At 40.8% G+C, this 18,600-nt stretch overlaps 1 protein-coding gene across 5 annotated transcripts in view; it reads right to left on the bottom strand.

The window, feature by feature from the left end:
* Positions 1-18,600, bottom strand: part of LOC311265849 (forkhead box protein J3-like) — a 68,652-nt gene that overhangs the window by 16,180 nt on the left and 33,872 nt on the right. For 4 of the 5 annotated variants that reach the window (XM_084367895.1, XM_084367897.1, XM_084367899.1 and 1 more), the window contains exons 4-7: positions 17,555-17,629; positions 13,695-13,778; positions 6,004-6,105; positions 2,583-2,741 (exon numbers count right to left, since the gene is read on the bottom strand). In XM_084367895.1, the coding sequence (XP_084224021.1) occupies positions 2,583-2,741; positions 6,004-6,105; positions 13,695-13,778; positions 17,555-17,629 (420 nt within the window). The remainder of the gene's footprint in view (positions 1-2,582; positions 2,742-6,003; positions 6,106-13,694; positions 13,779-17,554; positions 17,630-18,600) is intronic. The other variant, XM_084367898.1, reaches the window with a different exon arrangement.

The following is an 18,600-nucleotide window of genomic DNA, read 5'->3' as shown; positions in this document are numbered from 1 at the left end:
AATGGAGGCACTACAGAAAAGATCACAAGAGCAAAAAACATTAGGGTTTGTTCTCTGGGGACCATGAATAAAGAAAATGTGAAATGAAAATGCAAAAAATATTTTTTGACCATGGGCGAAGTTTCGATCAAAGGGAAATTTTGATATATTGGTAGTAGCAGTTGTTGAGAGGTTCTGATCTGGACCAAAATGCTCTGCAGACCAACAGAGGTCTTCAGAACCCTTTTATCTTCAGCCAGTTGGGAGGGAAAATTTATCTGAAAAGCAAACCGCATCTATACTGTCAATTAAGCATCTTCAAAGAAATCCAAATTCACCCAAAATTTCAAGGTTCATCCAAACATTCAAAGGTTAATTTGATTGTCATTTTACAACACAGGGTTGTACAATGACATGTAAGTTGTAGTCCCTTTATGCTACACAAGAAAACAAAATATATGGTGGACTGTTGAGGCTGCAGCTGATACTTCTGTATCTTTTGCCAGATGGCAGCAGAGTGAACAGACTGTGGCTGGGGTGGGTGGTGTCTTTTTAGTTTTCTGGAATTTAGCCTTCTGAAGTTTCCTTAAGAAGTTTTTTTTTTTTTCTTTTAGACCATGACAGCTTACTAAAACCTAAAATGATTCACCTGCTCCACCTCAGCTCCACTGATGTAGACAGGGGTGTGTGTGTCTTTGCCTCCTTCTTTCTAAAGTCAACAATCAGCTCCTTGGTTTTGCTGACACTGATCAGCAGATTGTTCTCTGTGCACCACTCTGCACAATTGTTAATTTCCTACTGGTATGAACTCCACCATAGAGTTCTCTTCAAGTCTGGTGTGACCAGGAGAAGGGTTGAGTACACAGCCCTGGGGGGCTCCGGTGTTGAGCATTAATGTAGAGGAGGTGTGACTGACAATCCGAACTGTCTGGGGTCTGTTTGTGAGGAAGTCCAATATCCAGTTGCATGTGTGGATACAGGGATTATATAAACCCAGAAGTCAGATCACTGTTATTATTTTTGTCAAAATCCTTGTCTGGTCAAGGACTCCTGCTCCAGCAACATTTTCTGCTGCTGATCGGCCAATAATAAACTGTTGTTGCCTCCATTAAATATTTGTTCCAAATCTTAATTACTCAGCATGGGACAGTTTAGTTCCTGACAGAAGGGTTGCCCTCCATCATAAAAAGGCAACTTATTATCATCTCTCTCTCTCACACACACACACACACACACACACACATGCTGGTTGAGACTAATCAATTTAAATAGCCAAAGGACCTTGATTTATAAAGGATGAGGAATCGTTTAAACGGTCAGCGTAAAATCTGGCCAAATGTGTCTCAGTGTATCTGTGGCCTGCCAAGTCTGTGGAGTACTTTACACCGGCCAAGACCAAAGGCACCGTAACAGCGGACAACATGGGCCGGCCTTGATTTAAATATACTTCACTGTGTGTGTGTGTGTGTGTGTGTGTGTGTGTGTGTGAGAGTGCGTGTGTGGTTAATGGCACAGAGACAGCACAATCTATGTGTTTAATTGCGAGCTAACAGAATTAATTGTGCTTTTAATTGTGTACAATTTTGCCCCGTTGTCTCAAATTGTTGATCACTGCAGTGGTCCAGTGTCATTCATGTGCACCAGAGACGACAAAGGTGAGCTGTCAACACACAGGATGACTCAGATGTTTCCTGCTGTTTAATTTTTGCACTTCTATCAAAGCACACCAGCATTTCCCACGGGTTGAGAATTTATTGGAGCGACCCTGAGGGGTGTGAGGCGCTGCAAACAGTATTGATAGTCGGCTGCAAAACAAAGTTCAATTCACAGGCTAAATAATCAGTGCATATGAATGCAACATTCAACAACAAGCGACAATCAATCTGCACTTTCAATTGCACTTCTAAACCCCTGAAAAGAAGAATACTAAAATCTTGATAATAAGGGGTAATTTGATTCGTTTGAGGAGCCGACTGACAGACTGAAATTGCCCTTTTGACAGCTGGCTTGACTTTACATAAAAACAACAGCAATAAAATTGGATATTTAGCAACAACTTTTAATTATCAAGTAAGCGAGCACACCTGAAATGCAACATTTTTTTGCAGGCCAAAAAGACACAGGAATGTCTCTGTTGATGCCACCTGCTTAACTCCACTGAAATATACAGAATATAATATATGTGCTTGCAAGGTCTCAACATCAAACAGTTTGAGCAGTGTGCTGTAGATCCAGCGTATACGTCTTCAGCTGGTTAACACCTCCTCAGTCTGCTAAGGGTGCAGCAGACACCTTCTGTACCGACTGAGAGTGTGTGGACCAGCGGCTGAATCATCCAGATTATGTCAGAATCAAGTGAGCAGAGAACATTTACCACAAATCACTTTTAGTTTGAATGCAGGTAGCTTGAAAAAGTCAGCTCGTGACAGAAAAAGGCAGACGAGGAGTGGGAGAAAGCTATCCCAGCTGAAGTGTCCTTAAACAAGTCTGCACTGTAGCACCATCAGGTCAGCTGTTGTCCTTGTGCAGACAGACACAAGAAAAGAGAAAATTCTCCCGCAGCAATCATTAGACCGTCACCCAGAACAAAGAAGAGGTCTTACTGGTGTGTAGCTGTGCACGTTGCTGCCGCTGCTGACGGCCGTGTTCAGGTTGTTAAGGTTGACGGACGCCAAGCTCTGCTCAGAAAGACTGTTGCTCAGGCTGCCGCCCAGACTCCCAGGACTCTCGCTGCCTTCTGCCTCAGGGTTGTACAGCGCTACCTACACACGCACAAACACACACACACACACACACACACAGGATCCATATTAATGTGACAATAAAGGCAATTATACAGGGCCAAAAATTTGAGGCAATGAACCATATAAACTCCTTCAAAGGCAGTGATTCACCATTTTATTGTTCCTCATTGCCCATTTTGCTACTCTCCCTCATTTTATCCATTTGCCAATTCATATCCAGGCTAAAGTGAACACTGCCCACCTCAAGAAGTTACCCACGCACCATTAACTTATGAGACAGCTCATGAGGAAAAATGAAAATTAAAGTGCTGGTCCAGCTGCTGCATAAAAGCACAGAACCTAAACTAATGATGATTTCTTTTTTCCCTTAAACATGGTGATTTTGATTAAATGTCTTGACCCGTGGACCACTGAACAACTTCAGACGTGACTTTATTGTCTGAAAGTTTGGCAGCGATGAAGACACTTCAAGAAGTGCAGTGTATATTGTCTTTTGGTGACAGATCACAGAGCTGTTAAAAAGAAAAATGCCTCAGGATTATGTTGAATCGTGTTTCTCTTGTTTTGTTTGACTGTCAGTACTTGTGAAGCACAGCGCCGGTATTACCTCCAGGCTACATTTAATTGTATAGACAAATGTGAAATCGTAGCCTTCGGGTGAGACAACAGTAAAGGATCTCTGGGGCAGTGCTCTATCCGGTAGAACATCTCGTAGCGGAGAAAGACAGAAGTCACTGTTTATGGTGGATTTGGTGATATCAGAGTTGAATTCTCCTTAATGTGTTGTATCAAAGAAATGATTGTGTGGTCTATAAAAAAATGTGAGGTTTACATCTATGCACTAGTAAAGAAATGACCTTCAAACAGGTGTTTTTCAGACTTAGCAGAGCTTCCATTACAAGGAATTTACAAACCCAAGTTAAAATCTACACATGATGATAACTATCTTTCTCAAAGAAAATATTTCCTGTTATCCCAATTTTCTAGTATCGTATTATAGGAATGTCTTTCAAAGGCGCAGGCATTCTCCAATGGAAACAGAATAAAACTAATGTGTTATTAAGGAGGCTTTGACGCACTGCTGTTCATGCAGGACGCCACCTGTCTGAGTGTGGGTGGACATCATTGACGTTGGCATTAGCATTATCATCACCAAGGTCCTTCCTCGCCCTGCTCTGAATCGTTTGTTTTTCAAAATGTATAGTGATGACTACGATGAGTCAAGTTTCAGTCTTTCCTGAGGTAAAAGAGAATCAGTGCAAATTGATATAAATCAGGTTAATGAACCGCTTTTGTCACCTGTTGCCTGTGTGACAATTCAAACTGAAACTGTTAACAATAATTGCTTGATGCTGATGTTCTTTGGCTGTTAATGACGCGATCTGTTGAATTTTATTACTAATTTGTCTGTGTATCTAATAAAACTGGAGAAACTCAATCACATCATCAGCAACGTTGTGCAAATGCCATAATAGTCCAAAATGTGATGAAATCGACTACTGTAACCACTGTTCTAGGTCACAGTCATCAGTCAGGTGGGTAATTTAGCCCATTGCATTAGAGTGGTTAGTTGGGCAAAAATAGCAGCTATTTAGATCAGCTTCTATCAGCTTCAGCTTTTATCAATCCATTATCCATGAACAGTATGACTTATGTAGAGATGCACCGATCGATTGGCCAACGACCGGAACCAGTTTTCAGCATGACCGGCCACCATCCTGTCAGTGTCAGCAGTGTCGGATATATATTTGATTCTTTGGGAAAGTAAAACATTGTAGCCCAGGGTGATGAATTTTCCATTAAAAAAAAACAACTCACAAAAATGTTTGTCTGTGTTGTTAAATATAGTTAGTAGAAAGAAAGAAAATGTAAATCGGCATGTCAGGCTTTTAAAAAAATCGGAAACACAGTGGGTGGTGCCCTCCTAGGCCTGTGAGAGCTGACCAATCAGAGGAGACTGGGCTTTTCGGGAGGGGTTCCTTAAAGAGACAGGAGTGTTCAGACAGAGGGTGAATAGAGGTGCTGCAGTAACGGACAGATTAGAAACTGAGTGTGTTTTTTGAATATCATAGCGTGTAAACATGTTCTAGTAGTATGATCCTGAAAATGAGCACAATATGGCACCTTTAATGTTTTAGTCCATAAAAAGGTATTATTTATTACCAGGTCCCAAAACCAAAAAAAGATATTTGCCTATTTTGTCTGACAAGCAGTCATTATCTACCTAATGAATTCTCACTTTTCAACACTTTACGAAGGAAGGAACCAGCAAGTACTCATATTTTTACCAGACAAATGACCAATAATTCATTGTGAAAAATTACAATGAATGAGGCTATATAAAACAAATGGCTGTATAATTCTGATGAGAAGTTTTTTTTAAGCAACAGCTGAATTCCCAAAGTGTTAATAATCTGATAAAAGTGTTTCATATCGACACATTCTGGGAAGTATGAGTCAAGACCTGTGAGAAGCACAGAATGGAAACCTGGAATAAGCTGTCAGGTCCAGACCTTCACATCACGTCCAGACCAAACACTTAACAGTTATGTGAGCTGCTGCTGTGGGACAAATTTTCTCTTTGGTCAGGGTCAGACAAAAGGGTCACGTACCACACATCATCTTTCTGTGTGTGTGTGTGTGTGTGTGTGTGTGTGTGTGTGTGTGTGTGTGTGTGTGTGTGTGTGTGTGTGTGTGTGTGTGTATGTGTGTGTGTGTGTGTGTTTGCCAGATCAGAGAGGTGTCAGAGGTCCCAGTCGTGGCTTGATCTCTGACCCTCGTACAAACGGTCACACCCACAGCTTTTTAGTCAGCGCGCGCGTGTGAGTGTGTGTGTCGATGTGTCATTGCACACGTTGTGTGTGAAAGTAAGGAGCTGTAAAACAGCCCAGGCCACTGATGGTGAAAGAGAAAAACAGAGTCTCCTTCTGCTGCAGTTTTCCGTCAAGTACGTCTAATATCCAGTTAGTTTTAATTATAGCCTCGACAAAGTTCAACACATTCCTCTCAGCTGCGAGTACAAATGACTGCATCTTCTTGACTAATTCATTAGTCAAAAATCATCATTACACATCGTTAAGAAATGAATATTCATTAGTAGTATCTTTCCGAGCTTTTTCAACTGCTTAAAAGTTCTAATATTAGTGGTTCTTGAAGCATAATATAACAACAGCATCTCGTGCTTCAGGGGAATCAGCTCATTTAAGTCAACTGTTCCTGTCATGAGAACTAGACCTAGAGTCCAAACCAAACTTTCACAAGTGAGCAGCCAGTATTGTACCTTGTTGGTCACAGCATTAATGGCCAGAGTTGGGGACGCTCCTCCTGACATTATGCAGTCCATTCTCAGAGACTCTGACTCCAGGCTGTAGGGAGTCGACGCCTGAAAGTAGAGGACAGACGAGTGAGAATCCAGATCCAGTATTCCATTGTCAGCTTAACAAATAAACAACAAAGGCAGCCATATAATCTATGTAGATCAACAGCAATGGGCCCTTTTCACAACAGACATTTGACATCTCAAAGTAGAAAAAAGCGCTAAAAGCAATGAATGACGTCTATATTCCTTTTAGCTTCAGGGGCATTGTGAATGCTGGCCCAATGTCACACTGTCATGTCTTACATGTTGTTTGAATAGAACAGATCAGTTGTTAATGTTATTCGTAACACCTGTGCTTTCCTACTATTACGAGTCACAATGTCTGCTGTGAAAAAGGCCTATAATGCTTACAGTTAAACTAACATTGTGTTATTGCTGAGGCGTCTGAGTCAAGTAAAATCCAATCTGCAAGAGTGAGCAAACAGCTTGTGCATGGCAGAGAAAATACATACCAACTGTATGGAGCTGTGTGGATGCTGCACTTGTTAAAGGTAGAATTGGTCAGGAAATGGGCAGAATGTAAAGGTAGCTCCAAAACTATAACCACTTACTGATGCTTTGTATACTCTTTGGTGAAACTATATTCGGCTGTAGCAACAAGCTACTGTTAGCAAGTAGCTCAGTTAGCCTTGCAGCTGAGTGGCACTATTAGCTGACAAGAGTCTGCCCACACTACAACCTCTGATGACCTCAGCCGCCTCCCAGTGAACGCTGAACTGGGACTGAACAAAGCTACAGATGTCAGTCTGATGATAAGGAGCGAGGCAGAGTCGGACATCAGCAACGGGCGAGAACGGCATGTAGAGCTGGTATATTTCACATCTTACTCAGTGAATTCAGGTTTTATTTTGACCGAACCAGAGGTGATTATAGAAAGACAAACCAAGACTGTGTTGGTGAGTTTTATTTTGTTTATTTCGAGTTTGACTGAGTTAACGATGCATTGAAGCTTGTCTTAGTTTGGTAAAAGAGAGAAACTTGAATTCAGATGTTGTATGGTTGTAAATAATTGAAAATATTTCCTTTCCTGACATTTATTGAGTTTATTTTGTTTACTTATTAGCCTCAGTAGCAAAATCACTGCTTTTACATCTCCCAGCTGAAACTACGGGGGTTATAAGACTATGGCCTCTTGGTACAAAGTGGTATTAGGAGACAAGACAGTCTGGCGCTAGTTGGCTAGCACGACAACTTCAAAATACATGTCTGCAACAGAGTACGTAGACGTCTCTGATACATCATCACACTGTTATTTCTTCACACTCTATACGTTACCACAATATTAGCCCTATCTTACAAATTGCTCCTTTAAGTCAGCGAACGCAACGTGGCTTCATGCTATCGGCTATATTTATCTGTTATAATCTCATTATAGAGAATAATACATGATTATAAATGGACCAGCCGATACATAGCATGCATCCCTACTGTATATACTCTTTTTTATTTCAGCTTTTAATGGCCCCACAAAAACACAAGACATTTAATTATTTGTGGTTCTTTTCTGACAAAGAGAAGATTGTGTTTATTCCATTGTGATTTTCTTCCCAGCTGCGGCCAAATTCAAGCTGTTTGTACTGATACTGCTGCATCTCAGGCAATGAGCTCAGTAGATTGATCTAAATCAGTGGATTGTTACGCCCCAGGGAGATTGATGAAATTTACAGAAAACATGATAAAAATAATGAAGTAGCAGAGACAACTTTTCCTGTTTTCTTAGGAGCTCAACGAGTTGAACAATAAAAGAGGGGAAAAAACCTGTGTAGCACAATGAATACACGACTGCTTGCCTGCTATAAACCTAATGCAGCTGTACCGAGTTAATCATCTGTAATCAATGAATCCACAGGCCTTACAATAAAAAACTAATGATGTCAATCACAGAAAGGTCAGGCTGCCTCACTGGCTGTGACATTTAATGTATTGTAAAGTTTAGCATTGTGTATTTTTTTAAATAGTCGTACAAATACCTTTAGAAAAGTAACAGTGAAGTCCTGCCTATTAATTACCGCAGAAGTATTTCAAATGTGCGCTCCACTGATTGGAAATATGCAGAGGAGAGTGAGAGCAAAAACGAGGCAGGGAATGAAATGTGACGAAGGTTATGAGAAATTTCTGCATGCTGCAAGTTCATGATTCTGTACTGAGCCTCCTGAATCATCACCATGCCCCGGGCTCCAACTATGTGAACTAGTTGAGGCGCACTCCATTTAAATTGCCGGACACTAACCAGCCTGAAAAGTGGACACATCACTTGCACTTGATAAGATAAATCAAGCCGTCCTCATGCATTATTCAAGTGCCTAAAATGTATTCGGCAGCGGCTCATTTTCCGCCGTCCTCACAAAGAGCTAAAGTAGGGTTAACTGAGTGCCAAGATATGGGGAACTATTCAAAGATCGATGAGGGGCTAAATTGGCGCCTGCAAAGTGGCAAATAAATAAATAAATAAATAAAATGAGGACAATGTTTTTTTTCCCTTGCCTGACTCCTTTCAGGGTTCAAGACAGCTTGCCTGCCTTTCCAAACTGCTTACAGTAAGAGGATTGGTTGGTAACAATGCAATCTTTAATTTATGATAAACTCCCAGTGAAACGGGTTGTCGGTTCCCTGGTGGAGGCACTTAAAAAGAAGACAAGGGAGAGGTGAAGAGAAGTGAGGAAAGCTTGTGGAGGGAAAATGAAGAATAGGTAGAGAGATAATTGAGTGACGGACAGACAGACAGGCAGACAGAGAGGCATACAGGAAATGAAAGAGAGTGATTATGCTAAGGGCACCGGAGACGCAGGTACTAAACAAAGTGTACACTGCCTGTCTACATATTCATACAATGCATTTATGCGGCTGACGTTTAGCCTTCGAATCTTTTCATTTGCACAGCCGCTGTCATCAGGAGACTTTAAAGACTTTGACTGTGTAGCCTTGGTGCAACATAAAACCCCAATGAAAACAGTACGACATATTTAGCCTACCTTTTCTTTTTTTCTTTCCTTTCCCTGACGATAACCCTGCTATAAATCTTAGCACTTAAAACCTCCCTGTTCCTCCTCAGCCCATGTGACAGCCCACAGTGTGTCTGCCAGCGGTGCAAGTGAGGCGTAAGAAAAGGGGTCGAAGGGCCCATCCATGTAAGACGAGATGACAAGGCTCTGAATTAATTAATGTTTGTAATAAAAAAAATTGGTGAAGAAAATATGTCTAACGGCAGCCCCGGGGCCTTCTGTGGTAATTAACTGGAACACAAGCCTAGAATACTCTCCCTCCTTCCTCCTCTCCCTCCGCACTTTTTTTCCCTGCGTACCCTTGCAGCTTGACTTTTCCCTCTCCGCTATCTCCACCTTGATGTCTTTTTCCCTCTCTTTTTTCGGCATCCTTTCTTTCCCACACCCACCCTTTTCTCTCTTTTACCTCAATTCTTCCTCCAATGAGCAACTGTGATTGTGCACTTTGCTGCTCCGCGCCTGCCTGAGCTCCCTGGAGAGGAGGAGGAGGAGGCTAAAGCGGCAGTACAGGCAAAGAGAAGGAGAGACAGGAAAGAGTGGCGGGCAGACAGACGCACAGAAAGATAACGATCAGGACGCAGGATGAGAAGAGGAAGGAGATGTCCAGTTGTGCTTCACTGTGATGAAAGACTGCTGGTTTTCTTCAACACAGCAACAAACATATTTAGGCGCACCTTCAGGGAAACCTCAGCGGGTCATCTGCTGGTCACAAATATCCACAACGACTACATTTACATGCACAAAATATTCCTGTTTTTGCCTTTATTCCAAAAAAAGAAACATTCCTACTCAGCTGTTTACATGGCTAAAGAAAATGAATATTTCACTAACATTCCTGTTTAAGTGCGGCCGTGCATATGCCAACTAATGAGCACTGCCTCAATGCAACACCTTCTTGAAAAGGCCAGCATTGTAATATTTGAATGTGTCCAAAACCCTGTTGATGTCCAAGTTTTAAATAATGTTTAACAGTGTGTTAAACAGGTGTTTTAGCATAGGGTTTTCTTATGTGCATGCATCTCTACTCCAGTCTTGCCAACTGTTGGCCAGGCAATGTGCAGAGCTGACCAAAAAGTGTTGCAAACTACAGTAAAAACCCAAATTGAGACACATATTCTGAATGTGCAGTATATAATATATAATATCAGCATATCCTACATATCTTAATCGAAAAAAAGGTACATTCAGAATAAGGCCTGATTCTGAATACCCAAAAGGTTTACATGACCATATCAGATTCTGAGATTCAGAAGAATAGTGGGAAATTATACCACTTTCACACCAAAATTAGTGAGTATACAGTATGTGGGTTTTTTTAACCTACTAAAAATAGGTAATTGACTCTTTTCACATTGCCAGCAGGCGAGTTTGCCTTTGTTATTTTTTGTTCCTTGTGTGTCACGTTCGTCATCACGAATGTGCCCGGCGAAACAGGGAACAGTAGAAAGCAACAGATTATATAACTCCTCAGACTACATCCAGAAGACGTTTAACTTGTTTTCAACTTTTTGTTTTGTTGATTTTTAAGTCTCATTCCCGAAGTGTTGAGAATGACACTCAAAAATAAACTACAAAAAGGACCTTTAGATAATTATCTTATTAATTAATTAGATACATCCTTTTTTCCTAATGGAAGTTTCTGAGGAGTGAAACATCTTGCTTCTTTCTCATCTCTGTTGAGAGTTGACCATGGCAGATTCGGCAGCAGACAGTCTCAGACAACACAGAAGCCACTAACAACAATTTTATTTTTAATATCCTTAATTTCAGTCTCTCTTTGAAACTCAGCGCCGACTGAACGATGTTCAAAAGCCGATAATACACAAAAGCCAGATGTTAGCGGGTGTTAGTGAGCTTTTTGTCCGGTGTGAGTGGGGTATATAAGTGGGCATGTAAACTTAGTCAGTATGCAGTATAACACAGGAACTGTTCCTGCATACAAGATTTAAGGCTCCCTTGTGAAATGAGCTTTACTGACGACGTTTCGACCGTGCTTGGTCCACAAGACGCCAGCAGATCTCACTAATTGGTTGCTCAACCTTGGCTGAAGGAGAGGTTGTCATGCTAAAGCCTAGCGTTAAACCCAGATGTCAATAAGGTATCACTACTTATCATAACATCACTGAATTTCAGTTTTTTATATTCTATTTATATCTTCACTGTGGTATTTTCTGCTGCTCATGTCAACTCTTGGTGTGCTGCTAACTGCTAGCTTTTTTTTGTTCTAATCAAGATATATGTGCACTCTTTTCAAGCATGGAGCACAGCTATAGGTTTATTTAAGCTCAACTTAGCTGGTGGTCAAAAGAGACTTTCATCTGTTGAATGTTTAAAAGTTAAATAAGGATCCTAATAGTTTTGTTTGGAGGTAGCACTGAAATTTCAGTCTTTAAACCAACATTAGTTATGAGTGTGCTAATAAACAACAGAGATGTAGGCAGAAGGAGGTGATACAAGACCTGCAATCCATCACGAAGCTGACTGTTTTTGTATTAAGAACCTCGGGTCGATGACTGAACACCAGCCACATTCTGCCGGGTTGATGCAGGGTTACATACAGTATATTATTAGCCTCGGCATCTGTCAATCAATTTCCACCAATTTTCATTCCTACTGTGAGTTCTCACATCTATTCTGTAGCTCCTTCCTGCTGTTTCTGTTGCATCTAGGAATCTGCTAATCCAGGAGCCCGTGGTTAACATCCACGAACATGTAAGTCAACCCTGCATGATCGACAACAACCTATGATCATGATATTGTATAGACTGTACTGTAGGCTCTGGTTCTCTAATGGCACATGTGCTGGATTTTTCTATCAGACACAGACTTGTTTTCTTGCATTCTGCAGTAGGAGAGGTTCAGTAATAACTCGGTCAATATCAATCAAATGGCACAAAGCAAATCTGTTCAACCCAGCCAAGGAAAAAGGTTCATATTAAGGTCTGTACTATTTTTGTGGCCTTAGAGAGTAATAATTACACAGATTGTAGTCAAAGTCCAACCAAATCTTTTTCTGGTATGACAGACCCTTAAAACAAGAATGACACGTAGCAAGAAAAAAAAAAAAAAAGTAAGCTGCACCTTCTATTTTCTACATAATAAGATTTATTTGTACCGCGGTCAAGCAACTGTGGAAAGAATGTTTCATACAAAAACTGCACTTTATCCGTACGTCCCGTCAACCATACTATCCCGTCACCAGATCCTCTTGGCTGTTCACTTTGTATCACCGATCCAGCCCATAATTCAACCCTTTTATGTGTCTCTTGTCAAGAAATTTCCAACATTATTTCATCAGGCAACATTTTGTGGCACTGCATCACAGAAATAACACACGACAGAATAAACTGCTGATGTGTTTTAAACTGTCATTTGATATTATTCAACGTTGAGTCTAATGTAACACTTTCCACCACAAACTGTAGGTCCAAGCTGAAATATCTCAACAATACTAACAACAACAACAATATCTGCTTATCCGAAGTCGGGTCACAGCGGCAGCAGGCTAAGCAGGGTATTCCAGGCATCCCTCTCCCTAGCAACGCTTTCCAGCTCCTCCTGGGGGATCCCGAGGCGTTCCCAGACCAGCTGAGATATATAATCTCTCCTAGCGAGTTCTGGGTCTACCCCAGGGTCTCCTCCCAGTTGGACATGCCCGGAAAACATCCAAAGGGAGGCTCCCATCCTAATCAGATGCCCGAACCACCTCAGCTGGCTCCTCTCAACGCGAAGAGAAGCGGCTCTATTTTGAGCTCCCACCGGATGTCCAAGCTCCTCACTCTATCTCTAAGGCTGAGCCCAGCCAACCTATAGATAAAACTCATTTCGTCTGGTTGTATCCAAAATCTCATTCTTTGGGTCACTACCCAGAGCTCATGAACATAGGTGAGGGTTGGAAAGTAGACGGACCCCAAGATTAAACAAGAAGCTCACCCCCAAAATCTCAAAAAACATAATTATCCCACTAATTACATTCCTATCAGCTTCAGCCCTTCTTTACTGCAAATGTCAGCATGTTAAACTAAGATGGTAAACATTATACCTCGTTAGCTTCATTAGTTAGCATACCATCGTTAGCTTAAAAAAATGCTCTGCTGAAGTACAGCCTCACAGAGCTGCGAGAATGGCTGGAGATTCATTCATTTTACTTTTTTATTTATTTTGCTTTAAAGGCACCTTGTTTGCCTGCTGGTATACCCTGGCATCATTATAGCATGGAAAAAGGAGAAAGATTGGAAGTCTGCTCACACACAAACAGTTCTGTAGCATCTCAGGGGTACGGAGCAGCTTCTTTTTTTTCAATCTCTTGTTTTTCTGCTCACGTGCCTTCCACACTGCTACATCATGAACATTTCCTCAGACAATGCTCACAGTGTCAGCAATGGCAAAATGTCATGGCTTTTGCCATTTTGATGACAGTGAACTTGAATTAGTAAAGAAATAGCTTATGTAAGAACCAAGAACTGAAACAGAAAGCTGAGATTAAACTTTTGTAGCAGCAAAAAAACTATTAAGATGCTGATAGAGAAGCAGGTTCGACATATTATGAGGTTTTTAAAACAACTGTTAAAAGGAGAAGCAGGCACTCACCCTTTCTCCAGAGCGCGGTCTCTTCTTTGGCCTGCTGGGTACCGTGTCTTCTTTAGGGTTGGTGTCTATGGCCCAGTAGGAACCCTGCAGAGTGACCCCAATAAAACAAAGAGATAAGCCTTGTGTTTGATGGAAGCTGCTCAGTTTGTGTATTTCTCCAGTGGTTTTGATTGCTCTGTAGGTTTATGTACACTTTCATATTCTTTTTTTATCCTTCTTTAATAAAGAGTCAGTGGTGGAGGAAGTCCTCAAATAATCACTGTAAACAAAAATAGCAACACCAGGGGGGTGGGGGGATGGAAAATGTTCCATTACAAGTAAAAGTACTGAATTCATTCCTGGTCCAGTTGGATTGACTATTACTACTGCAATAATTCAAATTTATAGATTAGTAAAACATCTAAATAAGATAAATAAGCAGTTAAACTAATCTTTTGAATGTAACACTGAGAACTGGAGGGTAACTTGTGATTACAATCATTTCCTGAAAAAACTGCCTTTAAATGCGATGCTTGAGCAAATGTCATTAGCTGCATCTCATTTCTTTCTTTGACTTAATTAATCTTCAGAAGGTAAACTCATTTGGTAACACACAAAAGACATCTGTCACAACTACCGCATATTCCATGAATGAAAAAACTTTGAATTCAGTCTTTTACTTAATAAATAAACTAATAACCATACATTAACAAAAACAGGTTTAAAAACATTTATATTGAGACTAAGAACCATGTTATTCAAAAGTCTCACAGCTTTAGGCACAACATGCCCTCTAAATCTTTCAATTTCCCCTGTCTGACTGCTTAACACACTTTTGAGATGAGAGAACAGTCGGTGACCTTTAAAGTAAAGTAAGGTTTAAACTCCTCTCCTGGTTCAGGCCTCCAAAACCTTTTCGCATGTCTCAATAGTCAACCATGTTCGGCAGGTTACATTAAAAGGTAATATATTAGTCAGTACATGTTACTCATTGAGAAAGTATTACTAATTACTCCACAGCAAAATGTATTAGTTACTGTATATTGCAGGTCCAGCCTCCACTCCCACGCGTCACAATTTCTGCATTAACACATGTAGAAATAGAAACAACTTATGGTTTAATCAGCCAGCCTACACTATGAAGGAATTTACTGACTATCAACAGCTAACTTAATGTTTGCTGTAGGCTAACCAGGGGCTCATCCAAAAAAGGGTTACAGACCTGGATATGACATATTTTGCCCAGTGGCCAGCAAAAAAACCTGTGACGTCAACACAATGGAAAGTCTATGGGCCGAACAGGAACTTCTATCCAGTGAGCTGCTCAACTACAAACCAAACCGAAAAATTAAAAAAAATGTTTTGCGCCAAGTCAGCAGTCCTCTTTGGACTGAATGGTCACCATCTTTGGGTTTGGTATCTAGTCCTATACAACATCTGTGGGCTCATCCCTATGTTCTCAGGGTCTCTGTACAAAAACACTGTTAGTTATTGGTGAGGACTATCTTCACAGTTCAAACTGCAAAAGAACAAGGGAAGATGGATGTTTAAAATGAGTTACTGGGCTTTGAGGTGGGTGGTTTCAACATATTGACCCTTGGAAACATTCATTGATCAACTGACTTATGGAAAAACATTGCTGAGAACATAAAAACCCTTTGAAAGGTCTCCTTAATGTATTATATGCATAATATATTGTACTAACACTATGAAAGGAATAAAGCATTACGGCTGTGAATAACTGCAATCTAATTACTACATTTCAAACTGTAGTCCTTTACACTTCTCTGAAAAAAACTGTAACATGTCAGCAAGTAATGCATTATTGCCCAACACCGGTAGTCAAAGCACTTATGTATCCGACCTTGTTAATAAACTTGACTTATTGTTCAGTTCATAAAAATATAAAGCTTTAGATATTTGTACGAGGAAACAATTTTAATGTTCTTGCATATAATGACTCAGCTGTGCTGCCATTTGATGACGTTATTAATTTGCACATAATTTCCTGGTTTTACAGAGGTGGATTTGAACACATATTATCTTATGCATTACAGCTTCTATCTATTATCCCTCATTATTTCCTGGAGTTATATCCATCACATTCTTTACAACATTTGTTTCTGATGTATCTCCTCCTATCGTGGCTACTTTTAATCTAAGTCTCCATTATTCTTCTTCTTCCCAGTGAGGCTGCTTCAGTCCCTCTAATGGGGAGAAACAAGTGTCACTAAACAAAGAGTGCAGTAGATGGATCTCTTTCGCATCTGATAAAGTCGATGTATGCTTTATTATTCCAGCTCTGTATTTGATCAGTTTTCTCTAGGTTTGGTGCATACTCCTGCTTCCTCTCCCCTGAAAATCCACTGCAATCCTTTTGATACACAATGTTAAAACACAGCAGCCTCCAAAATAAACACATACAATGAGAGAGGAGGAAATCAATTGCTTTTAGGTCCTTGATTTCCTCCCGGTCTGGGTTTTTTTCTCCATCTTTCATTTTTCCTCTTCCCTCCCAAGGAGGTCCAAAGCTGCAGACTGAATTCAGGAGGTTCATCTAGGCCACACACACACACACACAAACACACACACACACACACACACACACACACACACAACACACACACAAGCACGGCTCATCTCTCAACATCCCCCTCCCCACCTCCCCCTCCTCGCCTCTTCTCCTCCCCCTGTCTCTCAGTCCCACATCACTGAACAGTACACAGCCAATTAACGTTAGCACATGCATGATTTAGCTTCTCCCCTCTCTCTATGGCTTCAAACAGCAGCTTGTACATTCAACTGCTCCACACACACATGACCCCGCCCCCCCATGCCGAGGTATCGACCACTTCGATCCACGGTGTGAATTAAGGTGCTGGTCAGGTCCAAGTCAGGCTAATCAGGGGGGAGCTGCTTTCTTTGTGTCTTCGCAGACTATAGGCCTCCACTAAAGCCCAAGGATTTTCTTTGAATTATTTAAACCTTCTTCCTCCTAATTCATTTTTCAATGGCTCCAAAATCCCTTCAGTCTGGAGAAACTCCCTCCTCCACTCCCCCACCCCACAAACAAAACGAGCAGAGTTTTGAGTGCTCAATGAAAAAGTTTGGGCTTGTCAGTTTTTGTAAAAGTGGTGGATTGCCTCTCACATTAACCCTGTGATGAGTTGAAATGCGGACATTTGAGCTTTTATTAAAAAATCTTGTAGGGGCAAGCTTCACTGATCAACTGTAATTATATACTCTCCTCGTCTGAGCAGTTCCTTTGATTCAGCACAAACAAGGAGTTGACAAATTGTTGTTATCAAAGCAGAGCTGCTGAAGAGGCCGTGCCAACTCTGCTTCCTAACCACAGCGGTGGCAGTGGTGAAAAATATCTAATGCTTCCTCTGATTGTGTGTGTGTGTGTGTGTGTGTGAGAGAGAGAGTGGAACGGGGCCTAATAAAGCATAACAGATGCGTGAACGGCCTTGCATCTGAAGGAGTGTACCTACATATACTTATTATTCATTACTTCCTGTACCACATTATTACTTGGCAGAATCAATATCGAAGAGGTGCAGAAAACAGAGAAAGCAGCATTAGGCATTCAGCTGGTTATGGAGCTACAAATTGCTTTTAAGTGCAGACACTGTGTGTGTGTGTGTGTGTGTGTGTGTGTGTAAGCGCGTGTGAGACAAAGAAAGAGAACAAGTGTCTTTGGGTTACGCACAAGTGTGCGCACACGTGCGGCACGAGGGCGGCTAAACACGTGAAAAGTAATCGCCGTCGTCTCGCTCTTATTTGTAAGCTCGCTGAAATAGGCTTGCATTTTCATTGTGTGTCGCACTGAATTCAAGCTGAGCTTTTCAGTCGCATTACATTGTTCGGGAAATACTTACTTTACCAGGGTCGTCTTTGGAGCGAGGCACTTTGAGAAAACACTTGTTCAAGGACAGGTTGTGTCGTATAGAGTTCTGCAAAGAGAGACCGATGGAGGGAGAGAGAGAAAGGAGGAAGAAACAGGACAAAGAAATAGTTTTAGTAACTTAACACAGATACACTATTTTAAATTCCATTTGCATTCACTTAATTAAACTATAAACTGATTCTTGTTCTTTGCTATTTTTCAGAGAAGATTGAATATTGTGTCCTCTAAACCAGCGGTTTGGACGTGAGCATTGGGATGGACAGATAAATCTGAGGGGTCACAAGATAATCAAAGAATAGAAGAGAGTGAGAGAGAAAATGTTTCTTCACATATTTCTGACTTCTTTTTGTGAAATACTGAATGGTTTTAGCCTCTCTAACGATTTCAGAGGGGAACAATCACTTTGGTTGAACTGTTCTTCAGACAAGCATTCTTTTGTTGCTTTTTTGTACTCCAAACCCTTGAAAGTCCAATGTCATGTTCACTCCAATCTGGACAGTACCCCCTTTTCAAGATATACAAAAACAGAAATCAACTTGCAATGTAGAGAGTTTCAATGTGCAAGGCGAAGAAGAACTTTCAATGTAGACACATTCAGCATTAGGGGCTTTCACAACTAAATCTACGATTCGATTTAAAACGTTTTTCAGCACTGTGAGCTTTGCAGTTATTAGACTTAGACTTTTACGCAATGACAACTGTCATTTGAATTTCAATTAAATTTCACCTGTGAATCAACAATAAATAACAAAAGATAGAAATTCAGTTTGTTACAAAGTTTGGTGTCTCAAACCTGTCTGGAGTAAACCATCTTCTCAAGTAAAAGAATCAAGGATCTTTGTCAATGTTATCTGTTTAGTTCAGTTCAGTTTTTCATCTCCCCTCATCAATAAAGTTGATACTGCATTTGAATTCGATTGTAGAAATTGAAGATTTCATGTCATTTCGATCGATTTTAGATTTAAATCCTAATCATGACAATCTTGCTGCCTCTGCTGCATTTGCTGACGCTGACAT

Source organism: Pagrus pagrus (genome assembly GCF_965226575.1).
Source record: "Pagrus pagrus genome assembly, chromosome: 11".
Lineage (NCBI taxonomy): Eukaryota > Metazoa > Chordata > Actinopteri > Spariformes > Sparidae > Pagrus > Pagrus pagrus.
Note: the sequence above shows the minus strand (reverse complement) of the source record. Positions and strands in the feature narration are given on the sequence as shown.